We start from the raw sequence: 24,334 nt of genomic DNA on the forward strand, positions 1-24,334 counted from the left end.
GCAATTTCCCAAGAGTCGTGGTGGATCCTCCATCACTGGCAATGTTAAATCAAGCTGGGATGTTTGTCTAACAGCTCTGCTCTAGGAATTGTTTTGGGGCAGTTCTCTGGCCCGTGTGACCCGGGAGGTCAGACGAGATGATCACACTCGTCCCTTCCAGCCTTGGAATGCATGAATCTGTCATTTTTACAAAATATACGGATTCTTGGTTTTTCTCATTTTTAGATTATTTGGAGAATTTGGTTATTTATGGTCTGTCCTTTTCTGCGTCTTTGTGTCATTATTCTTCTCATCATGTCATCTTTGCTCCCAGTGGAGCTATCTTTCCTGTGTTTTTCCTTTGGAAAAAAAGGGTAACATTTGCAAAAGGGTCTAAATCCTATTTTTAAAAGTGTTTAGGCCCTTAGGAACCTTGCTGTGAGTCAATGAGAATATAGCATAATATAACCCTGACAAAGAGTGGCACAATCTGATTCTGCATTGTGTGAAGAAATACTTCACACAGAGTTTCCCACGCTGACTATGCGTTGCGTGCAGAAATACTTCCTTTTATTTGTTTATATACTTCCTTTTCTTTCTTTTCAACATGCTGGCTATTCATTTCATTTGGTGACTTCTAGTTTTTGTGTAATGGGAAGGAGTAAATAACACTTCCTTTTTCACTTTCTCCACATCAGTCAGGATTTTATAGAGCTCTATCCTATGCCCCCATAGTCGTCACTTTTCTAAGCTGAAAAGTCTTCTTTATCTCTCCTCCTACGGAAGCTGTCCCATACCGCTAATCATTTTTGTAGCCCTTTTCTGAACCTTTTCCAATTCCAATATATCATTTTTGAGATGGGGTGACCACATGTACACGCAGTATTCAAGATGTCGGCGTACCATGGATTTTTATAGAGGTAATATGATATTTTCAGTCTTATTATCTATCCTTTTCTTAATGACTCCCAACATTCTGTTCACTTTTTTGACTGCCGCTGCACATCTCTTTCTTATGTGGTAACAGCAAATTTAGACCCCATGATTTTATATGTATAGTTGAGATTATGGTTTCCAATGTATCAGCATTGCATTTCATCTGCCATTTTCTTGCCCAGTCTCCCAGTTTTGTGAGAACCCTTTGTAACTCCTCGCAGTCTGCGTTGGACTTAACTATCTTGAGTAGTTTTTTATAATCTGAAAATTTTGCCATCTCACTGTTTACCTCTTTTTCCAGATTGTTTATTAATAAGTTGAAGAGTACTGGTCCCAGTACAGACACCTGGTATATATCGCTATTTACGTGTCTCCATTCTGAATACTGATCATTTGTTCCTACCTTTGTTTCCTATCATTTAACCAGTTACTGATATATGGGAGGACTTTCCCCCTAACCTCACAACAGCTTACTTTGCTTAAGAGTCCTTGGTGAGGGAACTTCCTGCTTGTGATGAACTGACTTTTTTTTTTTTTTCATATTACTTTTTGCGTCTTTGGTTAGCTGTTCTTTAAAAAAAATTTGGTCTTTCTAATTATACTTTTACACTTCTTTTGAGAGAGTTTATGCCCCAAACTATTTTCCTGAATAGGATTTAACTTCCACTTTTTTAAAGATACCTTTTTGCCTCTCAAAGCTTCTTTACTTTGTTGTTTACCCAGGGTGACACTTTTTTGGTTCCCTTACTATGTTTTTTTTAATTTTGTGTATACATTTAAATTGAGCCTCTATTATGGAGTCTTTTCAAAGTTTCCATACAGCTTGCAGGGATTTCACTTTTGGAACTGTAGTTTTTCATTTCTTTTTTACTAACTTCCTCATCTTTGTGTAGTTCTCTTTTTTCTGAAATTAAATGCTACCGTGGTGGGCTGCTGTGATGTTTCCCCCATCACAGGGATGTTAAATTTTATTATATTATGCTCGCTATTACCAAGCGCTTCAGTTATATTCACCCTTGGACCAGAACCTGTGCTCCACTTAGGACTAAATCAAGAATTGGTTCACCCCTTGTGGGTTCGAGGACTAGTTGCTCTTTGAAGCATTCATTTAAGGTGTCAAGAATCTTTATCTCTGCATCTTCTCCTGAAGTGACATGTGTCCAGTCAATATAGGGAGAGTTGAAATCCCCCATTATTATTGAGTTTTTAAAATGTTAATAGCTTCTCTAATCTTCCAGAATACTTCACAGTCTCTGTCACCATCCTGGTCAGGTGGTCTGTAATATATCCCTACTCTGTATTCTTATTATTCGGGCATGGAATTATTCTCCATTGAGATTCTATGGTACAGTTTGGTTCATTTAAGATTTTTCTTCAAATGACTTCATGCTTTCTTTCACATAGAGTGCCACTCCCCCACCATCACAACCTTTTCTGTCCTTCCTATATATTGTGTACCCTGGTATTTCTGTGTCCCATTGATAATCCTCATTCCACTAAGTTTCTGTCATGCATGTTATGTTGATGTCCTAATTTCATACGTGGCACTCAGGTTCACCCATCTTTTTATTTAGACTTCTAGCATTTTTATATAAGAACTTAAATGCCAATTTTTAGCTGTCTCCTATTATGTGATGTAATTGAATCGATATAAGCTTCTACTGGTGAGATTCTGAAAAGCACCTATGTGAGTTAGTTGCTTAACTCCTGAATTCAATGGGAATTTGGCACCTAACTCCCTTAGCCACTTTTTAAAATCTAGACCTGTGTCTTCTTTGCCAAATCCGAGCCTTCAAACCTCATGAGCCACAACCTAACACATGAGATTGTTTTGAAAAGTGAGACATTTGGGTAGTTCTTTTTTGCTGTATTTTTGTTGGGGGGGGGGGAGGGGTATGTCAAACTTTTCTCTGCAAAAATGAAGGCTTGAAACTTACCTAAAAAAAAAAAAAGAAAGGAAAGCAGAAATTCCCACCTAATCATCTGATTCCAGGATCCAGGGCTTGGAGGAAAAGGACAAGCATGGAGAATGCCACTACAAAATTAAAAGAGTCGACGACGCTACAAAACTTCACCAAAAGTTTTTCAAAACCAGAACTATCCAGCTCTGTTTTGGAAGCAAATGGAGTAAGGAGGTGTTTAAAATATAGGAGACTTAAAATAAAATGTGTGTCTGTTACTCTCTGTACCTCAAAACAGCACCCTGGAACACCCATATTCACCACTGTCATATAAATATGAACAAAGTCTGCCTTGTGAGGTATCATTAAAAAAGTCTTGATCTGTAGATTATTAATATCCTGTTGAATTGTATGTGCTGTCATTGTATGGGGAGTTATAAAATTTTGCTATGTGTGTGTTACTGAAATAAGTTGTGATGTTGGGAACACCCACAGCCAGCCTTTCAGGTACAACAATGGAAGAGCCAGACAGCGTTATTGGCTCATCAAGACCCATCCAAGAATCCACTACCTCAGGAACTGGATACAATGGAGAGATCTCAGAGAGAGAAGGTAGACAGTGGAGACTATTTGACCCAAGTCATAGAAAGCTGGAAGAAACTATAAAAGAAAGGCAGTGACATCACCACTTGTCCTCACTCCCGCCACAACTCAACTCCTGGAAATATGTCTGAAGGACAAAGACTTTGAATTGGGGCAATTTGGTATCAGGCTGGAAGACAAGCCCAGCCTGTGTATGGAGGATCTGTCACCTGCTTGTACCATCTGCAAGGGTGACACACAGCTTGATTCAAATCCTGTTTCGTTTGTAGAACTCAGACTGCAAATTTACTTTTACTTCTTGTGTAACCAACTGTGATCTCTACGCTCGCTGCTTATAATCACTTTAAATCTGTCTGTACTTAATAAACCTGTTTTATATTTTACCTAAAACTGTGTGTTTGGCTGAAGTGCTTGTGAAATCTCAGGTCAGTTTACAAAGGCTGGTGTTTGTGCTCTCCACATCGGGGGAGCTGCCGACTGGGTAATGCACTTACATTGGCCAGGCTTCTCAGCAATGCAGGAGGGTAAATTTCTGGACTGCAAGACCAGGGAGCCGGGCGGAGGGAATTGACTGGAGCCTCCCAATTGGTGGTTCATGAGTGGCTGGGAGGTCATTCATGCAACTCAGCAGGGTGTGTCCCTGCCTGGGGATGGCTGTGGAGCATAGGATCTGCGAGAAGTCTGAAGCTTGACACAGCATCACCGTGTGAGAGGGACACCCCAGGTTGGTGGGGCACAAGGCTCAGATGTCCCACAGTCCAGGATGCATGACAGGAACCGTGTCACAGTGACTTTTAAAAACAGTGTCTTAATGAATTCTGATATTCCTGGTCAAAATTAATGTAGCTTTTGCCCTTCGCTACGTCGCTGGCCATTCTCCAGTTTCCAACCCATTCACCAGCCAGGTGTGGTGCAAACACAATGTCATGTGTCTCCCAGCCAACAAATCGAGAGTTTCTCGATCCACTCGCCACCTGGCAAGGTCTCTCCAGAAGGTTTGAGGAGTGACTGGGGTGAAGGGTGGCAGGATTCTTGCACGAATCACTCCTGACCCAGCAGCACTTCAGGGGCCCAGATTGGTCTGGTGCCCTTCCAGCTGTGAATGGGCTGAATTTTTGCCACGATGCAACCGCAACTCAGCTCCTGCTTGGGCTGCAGCTGATGAAGGGTGGGTGCCAGAACCAGACACAGGATCCCAGTGGTGGTTGTACCAGTCCGGATCCAGAGTGAAAATCACCTCCCTGCTCCTAATTCAGAAAAGAGCCTCCACACCTGAGGCTTCCAGGCAAATGATGAAACCAGAAGGCAGGTTGGAGGCCAGGCTGTGATTTTTGTGGTCTCTAATACAGAGCGAGGGTTTCCTTAGCATTCGCTGGCCTGTAACGTGGCCCGGGCTGAGGGGCGGGTTCCAACCAGCAAAGGAAGGGCTGAGAATCTCATACATCCGACTCCCAGCAGGGCTCTGTTCGCTTTCCCCAGCCAGGAGGGGCTGGAGGGCAGAGTCCCAGCTGGTGTCTCTGCTCCTGGGCTCTTGCATGGTGGAGTCAGCTGGACGTTGCTGTCTCAGCCCCGGCTCTCTGATGGGGGCCCCATCGCTGGCCCACTGCAGTGGCCAGCCGAATGCAGACACCTTGCTAGGACCCAACAGAGTGACGGGAGCTGTTAGAGGGCTTTCCCTCCACCCTCCCATTTCCCTGGTTCTTGTCATGCAGACAGCAAGCAGCAAAAGACCAGCAGTCCATATTGCAGACAGGGAAATGTTTATTGGGGTTAATATCCGGCAAGTTTGATTCCAATTTCCCTTCCCCCACTTCCTGTTTGACCCCAGTTTATATAGTAATATTCTCAGCTATTCCTTAACCAAACATTTTACTGAAATTTAACTAACCAATCCTAACACAATTCTCCAACCAATTTTATTCCACTACCCTCAATAATTTACACCTAACAAAATGAATTATACAGGAGACAGAAACAATTACAGAGCCAGACAGATTAAGAATAGAAAAGTGGGGGCCATAAAGACCAAATATACAGAAATGAGTGTTTCACGACCACAACCATTGATCAGTGATTTCTTGCCAGACAGGATGTTATCAAACTAAGTTTTCTTTAACCATCTTAAGGTGTGTTTCTTTATCGGGTGGTGGTGGGCACTATCAGGACAGGATCGTCTTCCTAACAGCCCAATAGCCCCTTATGTCAGTGTGGCTGGTTTGGGATGTGAGGATGTGACCGTTCACTTCCCGGCTTAGGGCTGCCCCTGCTGCTTAGCCTAAGAACAAGGCCTCAGACTATCCTGGTGAGAGAAGGCCCAGACACAGGCAGACTGGGATTTTCCTTCTTTGTTTTTATACCCCTGTAACTAGCTAAGTGATAAAAATACACCCACATTCTTAAAGTATAGGCCTTTACAGGCAGGCCTGAATATCTATATTCTAACAGGAGCTTGTGGTTCACATAACATCTGCATGTAGCTGTGGGTGCCGGAGGCCTTCCGGGCTTTGCAGAAGTATTCGGACCCAGCCACATCCTGTGATCTCCACTCATTCTTCTTCCCGCCCCAGATAAACCCCTATATGAACAGCTTCCTCCTCCAGGCTCAGCCAGTCTGGGAGAGCTGCAGGCAGACATCGCGTTGGGGACCCTGGACAGGGTTCGACTCTGAGACACTGCATCCTCCCAAGACACAGGTAAGGAAATGAGATAACCCCCCCCCCATCTGCCCCCACTGGATCTCATTCTGTCCCACCGCCCACACCAATGCCCCCTTGATCTCCCCCCTGCCAGCTGCCTCCATCCCCATCCCCTCTCCTCATCCGGTCTGGTTAGAACCGGTTGAAATTATTGGTGTGTCCTGTGTCAGAGGTCAGGGGCTCCCGTTCAGCTTGGTTGTGTACAGACACTGATCGAGCTTGGGGGCCCCATCGTGCCAGGCACTGCACAGACCCAGAGGGAGAAAGAGGCCTGCTCCCAGCGAGCTCACACTCTAAAGAGACAAATGTTTGGAGAGGAAACTGAGGCATGGGGCCGTGATGTGACTTGTCCAGGCTCCTTTGGGATACTAACAGCAAGAAGATTATTTGCGAATTGTGGTGAGGCTGCAGAGCATGCCGGGTGTTTGTGTGTGTGTGTCTCCTGTCTCTGCATCTTGGACCGCCCCCCTCATTGGCCATCGCCCTTGCCCTGAAATCCAACTTTTCAGTAAGAAGCAAATGTGGGGGTTATATTTAATATTTGGTGTAGTCGAAAAAACAATATTATGTAAAAACAAAAACGTTTGGGCAGAGACTAGACACAAGTCCTGCATCTTGGCAGGGGGTTAGATGAGATGACGCTTGCGGTCCCATTCTAACACACTGGCTCTGTGCTTCTACGAATTGAGAAAAGTGCCTCGACACCTGAGACCTCCAGGCAAATGATAAGAGATGGAGGCAGGTTGCAGGCCGGGCTGTGGTTTGTGCAGGCTGGGCATAGAGCAAGGGTTCCCTTAGCCTTGGCTGGCCTGTAACGTGGTCCGGGCTGAGGGATGGGTTCCCTTCAGAAAAGGCAGGGCTGAGAATCTCACGTGTCCCACTCCCAGCAGGGCTCTGTTCACTTTTCCCAGCCAGGAGGGGCTGGAGAACAGAGTCCCAGCTGCCATCTCTGCTCTTGGGACCTCGCCGGGTTCCCAGCCCACCTGCCCCCGGATGTGGACAGCCAAATGCAGACACCTTGCTATGCCCAGCGGGGCAGGGTGGGGAGCTTGTGGTTCATGTGATGTCTGCATGTAGCTGGGGGCGCCGGAGTCCTTCCAGGCTTTGCAGACACAATCAGACACAGCCACAGACTCTGATCTCCCCCTATGATCCCCCACCCCAGATATACCCCCATATGAACAGCTCCCTACTCAGCACTGAGCGAGTTGCAGGCATGGCGCTGGGGACCTGGGATGGGGGTCGACTCTGAGATTCTGCATCCCCTGCAGACACGGGTAAGGAAATGAGGTAATCCCTCCAGCTGCCCCACTGGGTCTCATTCTCACCCCCCCACACACCGCTGCCCCCTGGATCTCCCCCTTGTTACAGGTGTCTTCTTCCTCTTTTTTTTTTTTTTTTTTTTACCAGGTGGCTTTTTTGTTGTCATCCTTGTTTCCATGGGTGGGTTCTTTCAGTTGGGATTTTCTCTGCTCCACTAACTCCCCCAAAGTGGCCTAAACCACACAAAATCTGCACTTCAAAATGATGGGGGGAGGGGGAGAAGAATCACTTTCAAAAATTCCGTTATTTGAAAAAAAGAAAAGAAAAGGGGAAACTATCATTGAGTAACTTTTTTGTTTTTTTTTTTTAAAAGACAGGAATAACCAGCTCCTTCAGGAAACTAACAGGAAGAAGATTATTTGGGAATTTTAGTGAGACTTCGGGGGATGGGGTGTCTGTCATATCTCTGTCTCTGCATCTGGGACACCCCCACACCCCACTGTTCACACCCCCTGGCCTAGAAATCTAACTTTTCAGCAAGAAGTAAATGTGGGTTTCTTTAAATATTTGGTTTGGTACAAAAATGATATTATGTAAAAACAAAAAATGTTCGGGCAGAGAATAGACAGAACAAATCCTGCATATTGGCAGGGGTTTAGATGAGATGACCCTTGCGGTCCACTTCTAACCCTCTGGCTCTATGCTTCTAAGGTTTTTGAACCATTAGTGCCATGGGCCTACAAGGATTTGATCCTATTTGAGTTCAGCTCAGGATCTGGGGACCTTATAAACTCTGAGGAGATTATAAACTCTGCTGCTGTCTCTCTCTGTCCGTGTCCTCTCCTGGAGCCCTTTTCATTGCTCTTCCTTCCTTTGCTCAGTACAACGTCTGCGTTGTCTCCGCTGAGCCCTGAGGAAAAGAAGGGGATATTGCGACTGCAACTCTTCCGAGAATGGTGTTCCTAATCGTCTCTCTGGTACTTGGTGGCATGGTCTTCCTCGCCGGAGTGTCGTTGAACAGCTACATCTTCTTTGTTGCCGTATGCCGTCTGGAAAGGACGGCCAGTGCCCTGTGGTTCCTGAACCAGGCCATGGCCGATTTAATCTTCATCATCTTCCTGCCTCTCAGATGCATCTCCATCGTTATCCCGGACTTAGAGTGGGCCAAGAAGGTGAGCAGCGCATTCACTTCCCTACACATGTTCTGCAGTGCCTTCTTCCTCACCGCCCTCAGTGTCGATCGCTGCATCCTCGTGGCATGCCCTGCATGGGCCCGGAACCACCGCACGCCCCACCTGGCTTTCAGGGTGGTTCTGGGCACATGGGTCCTGTCGGGAGGTTTCAGCTTGCGGTACAGTGATCTCTGGGAATCCCTGCACTCACCTGCCAACACCAGCATGAATTTCCAACTGGGTTTCCAAGAGAGGGTGAAGGCCGCCATTGCAATCCAGTTCCTGGTTGGGTTTCTGATCCCACTAGCCTTGATCTTGATCCCAACCTTCTACATTGTTTTAGCTTGCAAGCTGAGAAGGAACAGGCTGATCCGGTCCACCAAGCCACTCAAGATCCTTCTTGGCTTGATCCCAACCTTTTTCCTCTGCTGGCTGCCGTATCACGTCTTCTCCTTCCTGCTGATCTCAGCTAAGTACCCTCAGCCTCTTCTGGACATGGGAAGTGGTTTTGCTTGGGTCCTGACATATTTCAGCAGCTGCCTCAACCCCATCTTCTACCTCACCATGGAGGAAGAGTTTCTGAGGTACCGGCAACGTGCACGCAACCTCCAAACCACCGAAAATTCGTAGTCATAGCCAGCTGAATAGGGGAATGGATGGAATTGTGGATATTTTCATGGGAAAAGACTTCTATTCAATATACCCATAACTCCCTCTTTACCCCAAAATTGTCTTTTTCAAAAAGTTAATTTTTTGGTCTGACTCAAAGAAGAGCCAAGAGAATGATTACAGGATTAGAAAACCTGCTTTTGAGTGAAAAGAGCGAGGAGTACTTGTGGCACCTTAGACGGCATAAGCTTCTGTGGGCTAAAACCACTTCATCAGATGCATGCAGTGGAAAATACAGTAGGAAGAGAACATGAAAAAATGGGGGTTGCCATACCAACGCTAATGAGACTCATCAATTAAGGTGGGATATTATAAACAGGAGGGAAAAAAAACTTTTGTAGTGATAATCAGGATGGCCCATTTCAAACAGTTGACAAGAAGGTATGAATAATAGTAGGGGGAAAATTATCATGGGGAAATAGTTTGGGAAATAGTCTCTGAGGTGCCACAAGGACTTCTTGTTCTTTTTGCTGATACAGACTAACATGGCTACCACTCTGAAACCTGCCTTAGAGCGAGAGTCTCAAGGAGGTCAATCTATTTAGCTTAACAAAGAGAAGCTGAAGGGGTGACTTGATCTCAGTCTGTAAGTACCTACGTGGAGAATACATATTTCATAGTGGGCTCTTCAGTCTAGCAGAGGAAGGTCTAACATGCTCCAGTGAACAGAAGTTGAAGCTAGATAAATTCAGACTGGAAATGAGGTGTAAATTTATAACGATCAGAGTAACTGACCATTGGAGCAATTTCCCCAGGGTCCTGGTAGATCCTCGATCACTGGCAATTTTTAATCAAGCTAGGATGTTTGTCTAAAAGCTCTGCTCTAGGAATGATTTTGGGGCAGTTCCCTGGTCTGTGTGATCAGGGAGGTCAGAGGAGATGATCACAATGGTCCCTTCCAGCCTTGGAATCTGTGAATCTGTCATTTTAACAAAATATATTAGAGTCTTGGTTTTGTTCATTTTTAGATCATTTTGGGGCATTTGGTTCCTTATAGTCTGTCCTTTTCTGTGTCTTTGTATCATTATTCTTCTCATCATCTCATCTTCACTCCCAGTGTTTCTGTCCTGTGTTTCTTGAAGATCAACGGATCTATGAAACAAATGATAACATTTCCCAAAGTGTCTAAGTCCTATTTTTAAAAGTGTTTTGGCCCGTAGGAACCTCGCTGAGAGTCAATCAGAATATAACATAACAACCCTGTTATAGTCTTGGCCTTCACAACACCCTTTGGCAAAGAGTTCCACAGGTTGTCTGTGCATTGTGGGAAGAAATACTTCCTTTTGTTTGTATTAAACCTGCTGACTACTAATTTCATTTGGGGACTTCTAGTTCTTGCGTTATGGGAAGAAGTAAATAAGACTTCCTTATTTACTTTCTCCACACCAGTGAGGATTTTATAGAGCTCTATCAAAACCCTCCTTAGTCGTCTCTTTTCAAAGATGTAAAGTCCCAGGATGACTGTACATTGCATGAAGAAATACTTCCATTTGTTTCTTTTATACCAGCTGCCTATTAATTTCATTGGGTGACCTTGCTAGTGTTATAAGAAGAATAAATAACACTTCCCTATTTACTTTCCCCACACCAGTAAGGATTTTATAGACCTTAATCATATTTACCCTTAGTGGTCTCTTTTCCAAGCTGAGAAGTCCCAATCTTATTAATCTGTCCTCATATGGAAGCTGTTCCATATGCTTAATCATTTTTGTAGCCCTTTTCTGTACCTTTTCCAATTCCAATATATCTTTTTTGAGATGGGGCCACCACATCTGCACGCAGTATTCAAGATGTGGGCGTACCATGGATTTATATAGAGTCAATATGATATTTTCAGTCTTATTATTTATCCCATTCTTAATGATTCCCAATATTCTGTTCACTTTTTTACCTGCGACTGCACATTGAGTGGATGTTTTCAAAGAACTATCAACAGTGACTCCAAGATCAGTCTTCTTAACTATCCCTTTCTTAAAGATTCCCAATATTCTGTTAGCTTTTCTGTGTCCCATTGATTATTCTCATTCCACAAATTTTCTGTGATGCCTGTTATGTCAATCTTCTTATTTAATATGAGGCACTCTAGTTCACCCATCTTATTATTTGGACTTCTAGAATAAGTATATAAACACTTTAAAAATTGTCACTTTTTAGCTGTCTGCCATTACATGATGTAATTGAATTCATTTAGGCTTCTATGGGTGAGATTTTCAAAAGCACCTAAGTGAGTTAGGTGCTTAACACCTATTCACGCTCAATGGGAATTTGGCACCTAATTCCCTTAGCCAACTTTAAAAATCTAGTCCTGTATATTCATTGCCAAGTCCATGCCTTAAAACCTCATGAGACGCCTCTAAAAACAAAATGAGATTAGTTTGAAAAGTTTAGGTTCTTCTTTTTTGCCTCCTGATTTTTTCTGGGCCATTTCAACCTTTTATCTGTAACAACAAAGGCCAGAAACTTGTTAAAAAAAAAACAAATGGAAAAGAAAGCTGAAATTCCACCTAATCATATGATTCCAGGATCTGGGGGCTTGGAGGAAAATGAGAAGCATGACGACTGCCACAACCAAATTGTAAGAGTCGGAGATGATACAAAACTCTTCCAAAAGTTTCAGAAAACCTAAAATATCCAGCTCTGTTTTAGAAGCCAATGGAGTGAGGTGGTATTTAAAATATTGGGAACTTTAAATAAAATGTGTGGCTGTGCCTTGTGAGGTAGCATTAAAAAATTCTTGATCTGTTGATAATTGATAACCTGTTGAACTGTATGCGCTGTCATTGTATGGGGAGTTATGAAGGTTTTCTATGTGCGTGTTACTGAAATAAGTTGTGATGTTGGGAACACCCACAACCAGCCTTTCAGGTACGACAATGGCGGAGCCAGACAGCGTTAATCAGTGTTAATCAGCAACCACACAAGAAACCAATCTCTCAGGAACCGTATAAAATGGAGATTTCTCAGTGAAAACACGTAGACAATGGAGACTGTTTGACCCAAGTCATAGCAAAATATATTTCCAGCAAACTGGAAGAAACTACAAAAGAGGGGAAGTGACATCACCGCTTGGCCTCACTCCCCCCACAACTCAACGCCTGGAAACACAACTGGAGGAGAAAGACTTTAACTTTGTGTGACAATGCGGTTCTGGCGGAACCCAACTGAGAGCGCCAACTCAGGACAAAATTGCTCAAACAGGGCAGTTACAGCCCAAGGTTGGGGTTTTTCCACCTCTAAGGCAAACCAAACCAGCCAGACTAGGAGGACTTCGGTCTCATCCCACTGGCTAACCGCAAGTCTCACAAGCAATCTCCTTAGACACTCCAGTTTCCCAGTATTACCACCAGTGCCGCACGTTATGGGGACAAATGGTTATGAAAACCAATACCCCAGTAAAAGAAAAAGGTTCTCCTGATCCCAAAGGACCAAGCCCCAGACCCAGGTCAATATACAAGTCAGATCTTACCCACAAATCACGCTGCTGCCAATCCTTTAGAATCTAAAATCTAAAGGTTTATTCATAAAAGGAAAAAGATAGAGATGAGAGTTAGAATTGGTTAAATGGAATCAATTACATACAGTAATGGCAAAGTTCTTGGTTCAGGCTTGCAGCAGCGATGGAATAAACTGCAGGTTCAAATCAAGTTTCTGGAATACATCCCCAGCTGGGATGGGTCATTCAGTCCTTTGTTCAGAGCTTCAGCTTGTAGCAAAGTTCCTCCAGAGGTATGAAGCAGGATTGAAGACAAGATGGAGATGAGGCATCAGCCTTATATAGTCTTTTCCAGGTGTAAGAACACCTCTTTGTTCTTACTGTGGAAAATTACAGCAAAATGGAGTCTGGAATCACATGGGCCAGTCTCTGCATACTTTGCTGAGTTACAAGGCGTATCTGCCTTCTCTCAATGGGTCCATTGTATAGCTGATGGTCCTTAATGGGCCATCAAGCAGGCTAGGCAGAGCTAATCTCAGCTTGTCTGGGATGTCACCCAGAAGCATAGCATAAGTTTGCCATACAGACAGTATAGAGCCAATATTCCTAACTTCGACTACAACACTGATACACACATATAGACAGCATAATCATAACCAGTAAACCATAACCTTGTCCTAGACACCCCATTTGACCCCCTTTATACAAGATTTGGGTGCCACTACAGGACCTTGGTTGCAACAATGAGCTATACGGTCCCAGTTTATGTCAATAACGTCACACTTTGAAAAGTTTGGTATCTGGCTGGAAGACAAGCCCAGCCTGTGTATTGAGGATCTGTCACCTCCTTGTACCATCTGCCAGGGTGAGTCATGGCTTGATTCAAATCCTGTCTAGTTTACAGAACTCAGACTGTGAATTTACTTTTATTTCTTAGGTAACCAACTTTGATCTCTAAGCTCACTGCTTATAATCACTTAAAATCCATCTGTCTGTAGTTAATAAACCTGTTTTATATTCTACCTAAAACTGTGTGTTTGGTTGAAGTGCTTGGGAAATCTCAGCTCAGTTTACAAAGGCTGGTGTTTGTGCTCTCCACATTGGAGGAGGCGCCGACTGGGTAATGAACTTACACTTGCCAGGCTTCTGACCAGTGCAGAATGGTACATTTCTGGGCTGCAAGGCCAGGGAACCGGGGGGAATTGACTGGAGCCTCCCTATTGATGATTGAGTGGCTGGAAGGTCATTCATGGAACTCAGCTGGGTGTGTCCCTGCCTGGGGATGGCTGTGTAAGTGCAGGGCCTGCCAGAGGTTTGTAGCTTGACACAATATCACAGTGTGAGAGGAACATCCCAGGTTGGTGGGACAGTAGGGCTCCGCAGTCCCACAGCCCAGCTTGCACTCTGGGAACCTGGTCACAGTTGCTTTTAAAACCAGTGTCTCAATGAATCCTGACATTCCTGACCAAAATTAATGCAGCTATCGCCATTTGCTACGTCACTGGCTGTTCTCTAGAGTCCAACAAATCCACCAGCCAATCGTGGAGAAGACACAATGTCATGTGGCTCACAGCCAGTTAAGCAAAGAGTCACAATCCACCTGCCACCTGGCAATGTCTCTCCAGGACGTTGGAGGGGTGACTGGGGGTGAAGGGCAGCAGGGTTCACCCACAAATCACTCCTGACCCAGCGGCACTGCAGGGGCCCAAGCTGGGTCTGGTGTTTCTCCAGGTGTGAACAGGCTGAATTTTTGCAAAGATGCAGCCGCAGCTCAGCTCCTGCTCTCGGGCATGTGGCTGCTGCGGATGTGGGTGACCGTCTCTGCAGACGGGACCCGACAGCCTTCATCACGAGAGGCCTGAGTGCTGAGCCGAGCTGTTTGAGGCTTGCACGGAGCTGGCCGCCTCGGAGGCTTTGCAGACCCAGCTTTGTGAGCATCTCCCACCCCCGCTGAGCCACCCCCCGTGTTCACCCCCGAGAGGACAGCTTCCTGCCCCCAGACACATCCGTGGGGTGGGGAGGAGCTGCAGGTGGTGTATGTGTGTTGGGAGAATCAATTCTGAGATGCCGTGTCTGATTCCCCCAGGACATAGGTAAGAAAATGAGATTAAACCTTCCAGCTTCAATGCTAGGGTGAAATCCACAGTGCCCCCCCCCCCCCCCCCGCAGATCTGTCTCTGTTCCCCCACCCATTACCCCAGGTTCAGTGCTAGGGTGAAATCCACAATACCCCCCACTCCCCACACAGATATGTCTCTGACCCCCGACCCCCTACCCCAGGATCCTTCCTGCCCCCACACCCCCTCCCAGAGCAGCCCTCCATTTCCCTAACTGCTCCCCATAGCAGCCTCCAAAGATCTCTCCCTACCCCTCCCATCAGGGCCAAATCCCCTGGATTGAAGTGGTTCCCATCATATAAAGGGTTTATAGTTTGATTCAGTGGGTCTCAGAATCCCCACTATTCAAATTGTTCAAGGAACCCTTACCCCACCCCACTCCCAACAGCATCCCCCCACACAAATTCCTCCCTGTCACAGCCCCCATGCCCCACCCCAGAGGTGGCCACACATCAGAGGGAAAAGACCCAATAGACCAGTGGCTCTCAACCTTTCCAGACTACTGTACCCCTTTCAGGATTCTCATTTCTCTTGTGTACCCCCAAGTTTCACCTCACTTGAAACTTACTTGTTTACAAAATCAGACAAAAATACAACTGTCACAGCACACTAGTACTGACAGATGGATTACTTTCTCATTTTACCATCTAATTATAAAATAAATCAATTGGAATATAAATATTGTCCTTACATTTCAGTGGACAGTATGTAGAGCAGTAGAAAGAAGTCATTGTATGAAATTTTAGTTTCTACTGACTATGCTAGTGCTTTTTATGTACCTTTGTAAAACTAGACAAATATCTAGAGGAGTTGATGTACCCCTTGGAAGATCTCTGCGTACCCCCAGTGGTACACGTACCCCTGGTTGAGAACCACTGCTATAAACCCTTATCCAAAGGCTCAGGGCTGACTATGCATATAAAACCAACTGGCCAGTAGATGGCAGCATACGTGAAATTCAGTTATTTGTCAGAAATTGTAATCAAGTCACGCAGTCACCTTCCCTTTCACTTTGTCTACACAAAAAACTGATGTTGGTATAACCCACCCCCCTGGGTGATGCTGTTATACCAACCTAATACCCAGTGTCAAGTATCAGAGGGGTAGCTGTGTTAGTCTGAATCTGTAAAAAGCAACAGAGGGTCCTGTGGCACCTTCAAGACTAACAGAAGTATTGGGAGCATAAGCTTTCGTGGGTAAGAACCTCATTTCTTCAGATGCAAGTAATGGAAATCTCCAGAGGCAGGTATAAATCAGTATGGAGATAACGAGGTTAGTTAAATCAGGGAGGGTGAGGTGCTCTGCTAGTAGTTGAGGTGTGAACACCAAGGGAGGAGAAACTGCTTCTGTAGTTGGATAGCCATTCACAGTCTTTGTTTAATCCTGATCTGATGGTGTCAAATTTGCAAATGAACTGGAGCTCAGCAGTTTCTCTTTGGAGTCTGGTCCTGAAGTTTTTTTTGCTGTAAGATGGCTACCTTTACATCTGCTATTGTGTGGCCAGGGAGGTTGAATTGTTCTCCTAGAGGTTTTTGTATATTGCCATTCCTGATATCTGACTTGTGTCCATTTATCCTCTTGCGTAGTGACTGTCCAGTTTGGCCAATGTACATAGCAGAGGGGCATTGCTGGCATATGATGGCATATATAACATTGGTGGACGTGCAGGTGAATGAGCCATTGATGTTGTAGCTGATCCTAACCAGTTGCTTGTCAGAAACTGGCAATCAAGTCACCCCGTCACCTTCCCTTTCACTTGGTCTACACTAGCAAGTGATGTTGGTATAACTACATTGCTCATGGGTGTGGAAAATCCACCCCTCTGTGTGACGCTGTTATACCGACCTAATGCCCGGTGTAGACAACACTTCTCCCGTCAACACAGCAAACGCGTCTCACGGGGGTGGATTAACTACACCAATGGGAGAAGCTCTCGCGTCAGTATAGACAGCGTCTTCACTGAGCCACTACAGTGGAGCAGCTGCAGCTGTGCAATCTTCCCGGTGTAGACGTGTCCTTTGATAAACTGAACTGACTGAGCTCCTGGAGTCTCTCTCTGCCAAGCCTGGGGCCAGTCTGTTAATCCTTCTCGTGGCTCTTCTCTGACCCTTCTCCAGTTGCTCAACATCATTCTTGAAGGGTGGGCGCCAGAACCAGACACAGGATCCCAGCGACGGTCACACCAGGGCCAGATCCAGAGGGAAAATCACCTCCCTGCTCCTAATAGAGACTCCCCTGTTGATGCATCCCAGCACGGCTAGAGCCCTGTTCTGGGAACTCAGGATGAGCTAAAAAGTGCCCCCAGGCCTGAGGCATTCAGGCAAATGATGAGAGATGAAGGCAGGTTGCAGGCCGGGCTGTGGTTTGTGTCGTCTCTAGCACAGCACGAGGGTTTCCTTAGCTTTGGCTGTTCTGTAACATGGCCCAGGCCGAGGCGTGGGTTCCCTGCAGCAAAGGCAGGGCTGAGTATCTCACACATCCGAGTCCCAACAGGGGCTCTGTTGGCTTTACCCAGCAAGGAAGGACTGGAGGGCAGAGTCCCAGCTGCCATCTCTGCTCTTGGGACCACACCCGGTGCCCCGCCCTCCTGCCCCAAGATGTGAACAGCCGAATGCAGACACCTTGCTAGGCCCCAGCAAGGCAGGGCAGCTTGTGGTTCATCTGTATGTAGCAGTGGGCCCCAGAGTCCGTCCAGGCTTTGCATACATGGATCCAGCCACATCCTGTGATCTCCCCCCTCCCCGCCCCGCAGATATGCCCCAACATGAACAGTTCCCTGCTCTGGGTTGAGCCAGTCTGGACAAGCTGCAGGTATCACATTGGGGACCTGGAATGGAGGTGGACTCTGAGAGGCTGCGTCCCCCAAGACATGGGTAAGCAAATGAGGTAAACCCACCAAGTGCCCCACTGGATCTCATTCTCACCCCCTCAATGCTGCCCTCATCCCATCCCCTCCCCTCATCTGCTCTGGATAGAGCTGGTTGAAATTATATGTGGGTCTTGTTGTCAGAGGTCAAGGGCCCCATCACCCTGGGTGCTACACAGACCCTGACTGAGCTCAGGGCTCCCATCACACCAGGCAGTGCACAGCCCCACAGGGAGAAACAGGCCTGGCCACAGTTAGCTCACACTCTAAAGTCAAACAGAGAAATGTTTGGAGGGGAAACTGAGTCATGGGGTCATGACGTGACTTGTCCAATCTACCCAAGCAGTTCAGTGGCAGAGTCTGGAATGCAACCCAGGAGTTCTGACTCCATGTCTGTCCACTACAATAGACTCTTGCAATATCCTTCCTTTAAAGAAAAAATCTTTTGACTTGTTACAGGTCTCTTCTTCCTCTTTTTTTTTTTTAACCAGGTGGCTTTTTTGTCGTTGTCATTGTTTCCATAGGGGGGTTCTTTCATGGGGATTCTGTCTGTTCCACTAACTCATCCCCCCAAAATGACCTAAAACACACAAAAACTGCACTTCAAAATGAAGGGAGGAGGGGAAGAAGAATCACTTTAAAAAATTCCATTATTTGAAAAAAAAGGGGGGGGGAAATGATCATTGGTATATATATATATATATATATATATATATATATATATATATATATATATATATATATATATATATATTTAACAAAGGCGGGAATAAACAGCTCCTTCAGGCAACTAACAGCAAGAAGATTATTTGAGGCTTCTGTCTAATCTCCGGCTCTGGCTCTTCATCCAGGACACCCAACTGTCCACCTCCCATTACCTGGAAATATAACTTTTCAGCAAGAAGCAAACATGGGATTTTTAAATATTTGGTTTAGTGAAACAAATGATATTATGTTAAAACAAAAAACGTTTGGGCAGAGAATAGACACAACAAGTCCTGCATCTTGGCGGGGGGTTAGACGAGATGACCCTTGCAGTCCCCTTCTAACCCTCTAGCTCTATGCTCCAAAGATCTTTGAACCATTGGTGCCATTGGCTTACAAGGAGCCCTTTTCATTGCTCTTCCTTCCAACCAAGCCTTGACACAAAGGAGGGGATAGTGTTCCTGCAACACCTCTGAGAATGGTGTTCCTAATCATCTCTCTGATACTTGATGTGTGGTCTTCTTCACCGGCTGCTGTGTGGAGAGGATGGCCAGTGCCGTGTGGTTCCTGAACCAGGCCGTGGCCGATTTAATCTTTGTCATCTTCCTGCCCCTCAGATTCAGCTCCATCATCAGCCTGGACTTATACTGCACCTGGAGGCTGAGCAGCACCATCACCTCCCTACACATGTTCTCCAGCACCTTCCTCCTAAAGGCCCTCAGTGTCGATCGATGCATCCTCGTGGCACGTCCTGAGTGGGCCCGGAACCACCGCATGCCCCCCCCCCAGGTTTCGAGGTGGTTCTGGGTGCATGGGTCCCGTCTCTTGGGTTCAGCTCTCAGTTCAGTGATCTCTGGGAATCCCTCCTCTGACCTGCCTGCACCAGCATGTATTTCTGACTGGATGAAGGGAGGGTGACATGATCCAGTGAACAGAAGTTGAACCTAGACAAATTCAGACTGGAAATGAGGAGTATATTTGTAATGCTCAGAGTAAGTGATTATTGGAGCAATTTCCCCAGGGTTGTGGTGAATCCTCCATCACTGGTAATTTTAAATCAAGCCGGGATGTTTTTCTAAAAGTTCTGCTCTAGGAATTATTTTGGGGCAGTTGTCTGGCCCGTGTGATGTGAGAGGTCAGACGAGATGATCGCAACGCTCCCTTCCAGCCTTGGAATCTATGAATCTATCATTTTTGCAAAATATATTGGAGTCTTGGTTTTGTTCATTTTTAGATCATTTTGGGGCATTTGGTTCTTTTTGGTCTGTCATTTTCTGCGTTTTCGTGCCGTTGCTCTTGTCATCATGCCATCTTCGCACCAGTGGAGGTCAAGGTCTTCCTCTGTCCTATGGTTCCTGAAGATCAATTGGTCTATGAAACAAATGGTAATTTTCAAAGGGGTCTAAGTCCTATTTTTAGAAGTGTTTAGGCCCATAGTTACCTCAGTTGGAGTCAATGAGAATTTAGCTTCTACGGGTGAGATTTTCAAAAGCATCTCTGTGAGTTAGGCACTTCACTTCTATTGACCATTAATGGGAATTTGGCACCTAACTCCCTTAGCCATGTTTCAAAAATCGAATCCTGCATCTGCATTGCAAAGCCCGAGCCTTCAAACCTCATGAGCCGACCCATAAAATATCATGAGATTGGTTTGAAAAGAAAAACTTTGGGGTTCTTCTTTTTTGCCTTCTGATTTTTTTCCCGGCCATTTCAAGCTTTTCCCTGCGACCATGAAGGCTAGAAACTTACCTAAAAAAAAAAAAAAGAAAAGAAAGCTGAAATTCCCACCTAATCATCTCATTCCAGGATTTGGGGCTTGGAGGAAAATGGGAATCATGGTGAATGCCACAACCAAATTGTAAGAGTTGGTGAACCTAAAAAACTCCTCCAAAAGTTTTGGAAAACCAGAAATATCCAGCTTTATTTTGGAAACCAATGGAGTGAGGAGGTGTTTAAAATATTGGGGACTTTACATAAAATGTGGGTGCCTATGGCTCTCTGTACCTCAAAACAGGACTCCGGAACACCCATATTCACCACTGTCATATAGATTTATAGATTCATAGATTCTAGGACTGGAAGGGACCTTGAGAGGTCATCGAGTCCAGTCCCCTGGCCTCATGGCAGGACCAAATACTGTCTTGACCATCCCTGATAGACATTTATCTAACCTACTCTTAAATATCTCCAGAGATGGGAGATTCCACAACCTCCCTAGGCAATTTATTTCAGTGTTTAACCACCCTGACAGTTAGGAAATTTTTCCTAATGTCCAACCTAGACCTCCCTTGTGGCAGTTTAAGCCCATTGCGTCTTGTTCTATCCTTAGAGGCTAAGGTGAACAAGTTTTCTCCCTCCTCCTTATGAAACCCTTTTAGATACCTGAAAACTGCTATCGTGTCCCCTCTCAGTCTTCTCTTTTCCAAACTAAACAAACCCAATTCTTTCAGCCTTCCTTCATAGGTCATGTTCTCAAGACCTTTAATCATTCTTGCTGCTGTTCTCTGGACCCTCTCCAATTTCTTCACATCTTTCTTGAAATGCGGTGCCCAGAACTGGACACAATACTCCAGCTGAGGCCTAACCACAGCAGAGTAGAGCAGAAGAATGACGTCTCGTGTCTTGCTCACAACACACCTGTTAATACATCCCAGAATCATGTTTGCTTTTTTTGCAACAGCATTACACTGTTGACTCATATTTAGCTTGTGGTCCACTATAACCCCTAGATCCCTTTCTGACGTACTCCTTCCTAGACAGTCTCTTCCCATTCTGTATGTGTGAAACTGATTGTTCCTTCCTAAGTGGAGCACTTTGCATTTGCCTTTGTTAAACTTCATCCTGTTTAACTCAGACCATTTCTCCAATTTGTCCAGATCATTTTGAATTATGACCCTGTCCTCCAAAGCAGTTGCAATCCCTCCCAGTTTGGTATCATCCGCAAACTTAATAAGCGTACTTTCTATGCCAATATCTAAGTCGTTAATGAAGATATTGAACAGAGCCAGTCCCAAAACAGACCCCTGCAGAACCCCACTTGTTATGCCTTTCCAGCAGGATTGGGAACCATTAATATCAACTCTCTGAGTACGATTATCCAGCCAGTTATGCATCCACCTTATAGTAGCCCCATCTAAATTCTATTTGCCTAGTTTATCGATAAGAATATCATGCGAGACCGTATCAAATGCCTTACTAAAGTCTAGGTATGCCACATCCACAGCTTCACCCTTATCCACAAGACTCGTTATCCTATCAAAGAAAGCTATCAGATTGGTTTGACATGATTTGTTCTTTAAAAATCCATGCTGGCTATTCCCTATCACCTTACCACCTTCCAAGTGTTTGCAGATGATTTCCTTAATTATTTGCTCCATTATCTTCCATGGCACAGGAGTTAAACTAACTGGTCTGTAGTTTTCTCGGTTGTTTTTATTTTCCTTTTTATAGATGGGCATTATATTTGCCCTTTTCCAGCCTTCTGGAATCTCTGCCATCTCCCATGATTTTCCAAATATAATAGCTAGAGGCTCAGAGACCTCCTCTATTAGCTCCTTGAGTATTCTAGGATGCATTTCATCAGGCCCTGGTGACTTGCAGGCATCTAACTTTTCTAAGTGATTGAATTATATAATTATGATATGTTCTGTACAAAGTCTGCCTTGTCAGGTATCAGTTTAAAAGTCACTATTTGTTGATCATTAATATCTTATTGGATTGTATGTACTGTCATTGTATGTGAGGTTGTGAAGTTTTGCTATGTGTGTGTTACTGAAATAAGTTGTGTTGTTGGGAATACCCACAACCAGCCTTTCAGGTATGACAATGGTGGAAGCAGACAGCGTTAATGGCTCATCAGCCATTAACCCATCCAAGAATCCACTATTTCAGGCACTGTACATAATGGAGATTTCTCAGAGAGAGCAAGTAGACAATGGAGACTGTTTGACCCCCGTCATAGCAAAAGATCTTTCCAGCAAGCTGGAAGAAACTATAAAAGAGGGGAAGTGACATTACCGCTTAGCCTCACTCCCCCCACAACTCAACACCTGGAACACATCTGGATGACAAAGACTTTGAACTAGGGAGGGGGTCCCAGGCTGGAGGTGAATCCCAGCCTGCTTACTGAGAATCTGTCATCTGCTTGTACCATCTATGAAGGTGAAACATGGCTGGATTCAAATCCTGTTTAGTTTGCAGAACTCAGACTGTGAATTTACTTTTATTTCTTAGGTAACTAACAGTGATCTCTATGCTCGATGCTTATAACCACTTTAAATCTCTCTGTCTGTAGTTAATAAACCTGTTTTATAATTTACCTAACACTTAGGTGTTTGGTTGAAGTTCGTGGGAAATCTCAGTTCAGTTTATATAAGATGGTGCATGTCCTCTCCACATTGAGGGAGGTGCAGACTGGGCAATGACCTTACGCTGGCCAGGCTTCTGACCAGGGCAGGACAGTACAGTTCTGGGCTGCAAAGCTGGGGAGCCAGGAGGAATTGACTGGAGCCTCTCTATTGATGGTTCATGAGTGGCTGTGAGAAGCATTCATGGAACTCAGCTGGGTGTGTCCCTGCCTGGGGATGACTGTGTAAGTGCAGGACCTGCCAGAGGTTTGTAGCTTGACACAGTATCACAGTGTGAGAGGGACACCCCAGGTTGATGGGACAGAGGGCTCAGTGGTCCCACAGTCCAGGTTACAGGCCGTGGAGCCCATCACAGTGGCTTTTTAAACCAGTGTCTCAATGAATCCTGATATTCCTGGCCAAAATTCACGCAGCTTTCGCCCTTTGCCCCGTTGCTGGCCGTTCTCCAGCATCCAACCAATCCACTAGCCAGTTGTGGAACAGACACAATGTCGTGTGGCTTGCAGGCAATGAAGTGAGAGAGTCACGATCCACTCGCCACCTAGCATGGCCTCTCCAGGACATTCGAGGGTTGACTGGGGGTGAAGGGTGGCAGGACCTACCCACAAATCACTCCTGATGGGAAGATCTCCCATCAGAACCGGACACAGGATCCCAGTGTCGGTCTCAGCAGGGCCAAATCCAGAGTGAAAATCACCTCCCTGCTCCTAATTAAGATTCCCCTGTTGATGCATCCCAGGATGGCTGGAGCAATGTTCACCGTGGGAGCTCACGTTGAGCTGAAAAGTGTCTCTATGCCTGAGGCCTCAAGACAAATGATGAGAGACGATGGCAGGTTTCAGGTTGGGCTGTGGTTTGTGTGGTCTCCAGCACAGAGCGAGGGTTTCCTTAGCGTTGCCTGGCCTATAACGTGACTGGGTTGAGGGGTGGGTTCCCTGCAGCAAAGGCAGTGCTGAGAATCTCATGCATCCATCTCTTAGTGGGACTCTGTTTGCTTTCCATAGCCAGAAGGAGCTGGAGGGGAAAATCCCAGCTGGTGTCTCAGATCCTGGGACCTCACCCGGTGGAGCTGGCTTGACGTGACTCTCTCAGCCCCTGCTCTTCACTGGGGGCCCTGCCCGCCTGCAGCCGGATGTGGACAGCCAAATGCAGACACCTTGCTAGGGCCCAGCGAGGTGGGGGGAGCTTGTGGTTTGTGTGATGTCTGCATATAGCTGTGGTTGACGAAGACCTTTGAGGCTTTGCAGAAATGATGGGACCCAGCCACGTCCTGTGATCTCCCCACATTGTCCCCCCCCACCAGATATACCCCCACATGAACGGCTTCCTGCTCTGGGCTGAGCCACTCTGGGCGAGCTGCAGGCATCGCATTGGGGAACCTGGGACGGGGGTCGACTCTGAAACGCTGCATTCCCCCAAGACACAGGTAAGGAAATGAGGTAACCCCCCCAGATGGTCCACTGGATCTGATTTTGCCTCCCATCACTGTCCAATATCCCCCCTCCCAGCTGCCCCATCCTTTCCCCTCATCCAGTCCAGATAGAGTGGGTTGAAATTATTTGTGGGTCCTCTTGTCAGAGGTCAGGTGCCCCCGTCACGCTGGGTGTTGCACAGACCCTGACCAAGT

At 45.7% G+C, this 24,334-nt stretch overlaps 1 protein-coding gene and 1 long non-coding RNA gene across 2 annotated transcripts; both read left to right on the forward strand.

The window, feature by feature from the left end:
- Positions 1-669: 669 nt before the first annotated feature.
- LOC135976838 (uncharacterized) lies at positions 670-3,809 on the forward strand. Its single transcript, XR_010594129.1, has 2 exons — positions 670-899; positions 2,909-3,809. It is a non-coding gene; the product is annotated as an uncharacterized LOC135976838 (long non-coding RNA).
- Positions 3,810-8,331: 4,522 nt separating this feature from the next.
- Positions 8,332-9,975, forward strand: LOC135976915 (chemerin-like receptor 1). Its single transcript, XM_065574742.1, has one exon. The coding sequence runs from the start codon at positions 8,332-8,334 to the stop codon at positions 9,178-9,180; it is 849 nt and encodes a 282-aa protein (XP_065430814.1). The 3' UTR covers positions 9,181-9,975.
- The last annotated feature ends 14,359 nt before the right edge of the window (positions 9,976-24,334 follow it).

This window comes from Chrysemys picta, chromosome 20 (genome assembly GCF_011386835.1).
Source record: "Chrysemys picta bellii isolate R12L10 chromosome 20, ASM1138683v2, whole genome shotgun sequence".
Lineage (NCBI taxonomy): Eukaryota > Metazoa > Chordata > Testudines > Emydidae > Chrysemys > Chrysemys picta.

Excerpts from the sequence above, each read along its gene's own strand:
- LOC135976915 (XM_065574742.1), top strand. The coding sequence starts at position 8,332 with ATGGTGTTCCTAATCGTCTCTCTGGTACTTGGTGGCATGGTCTTCCTC.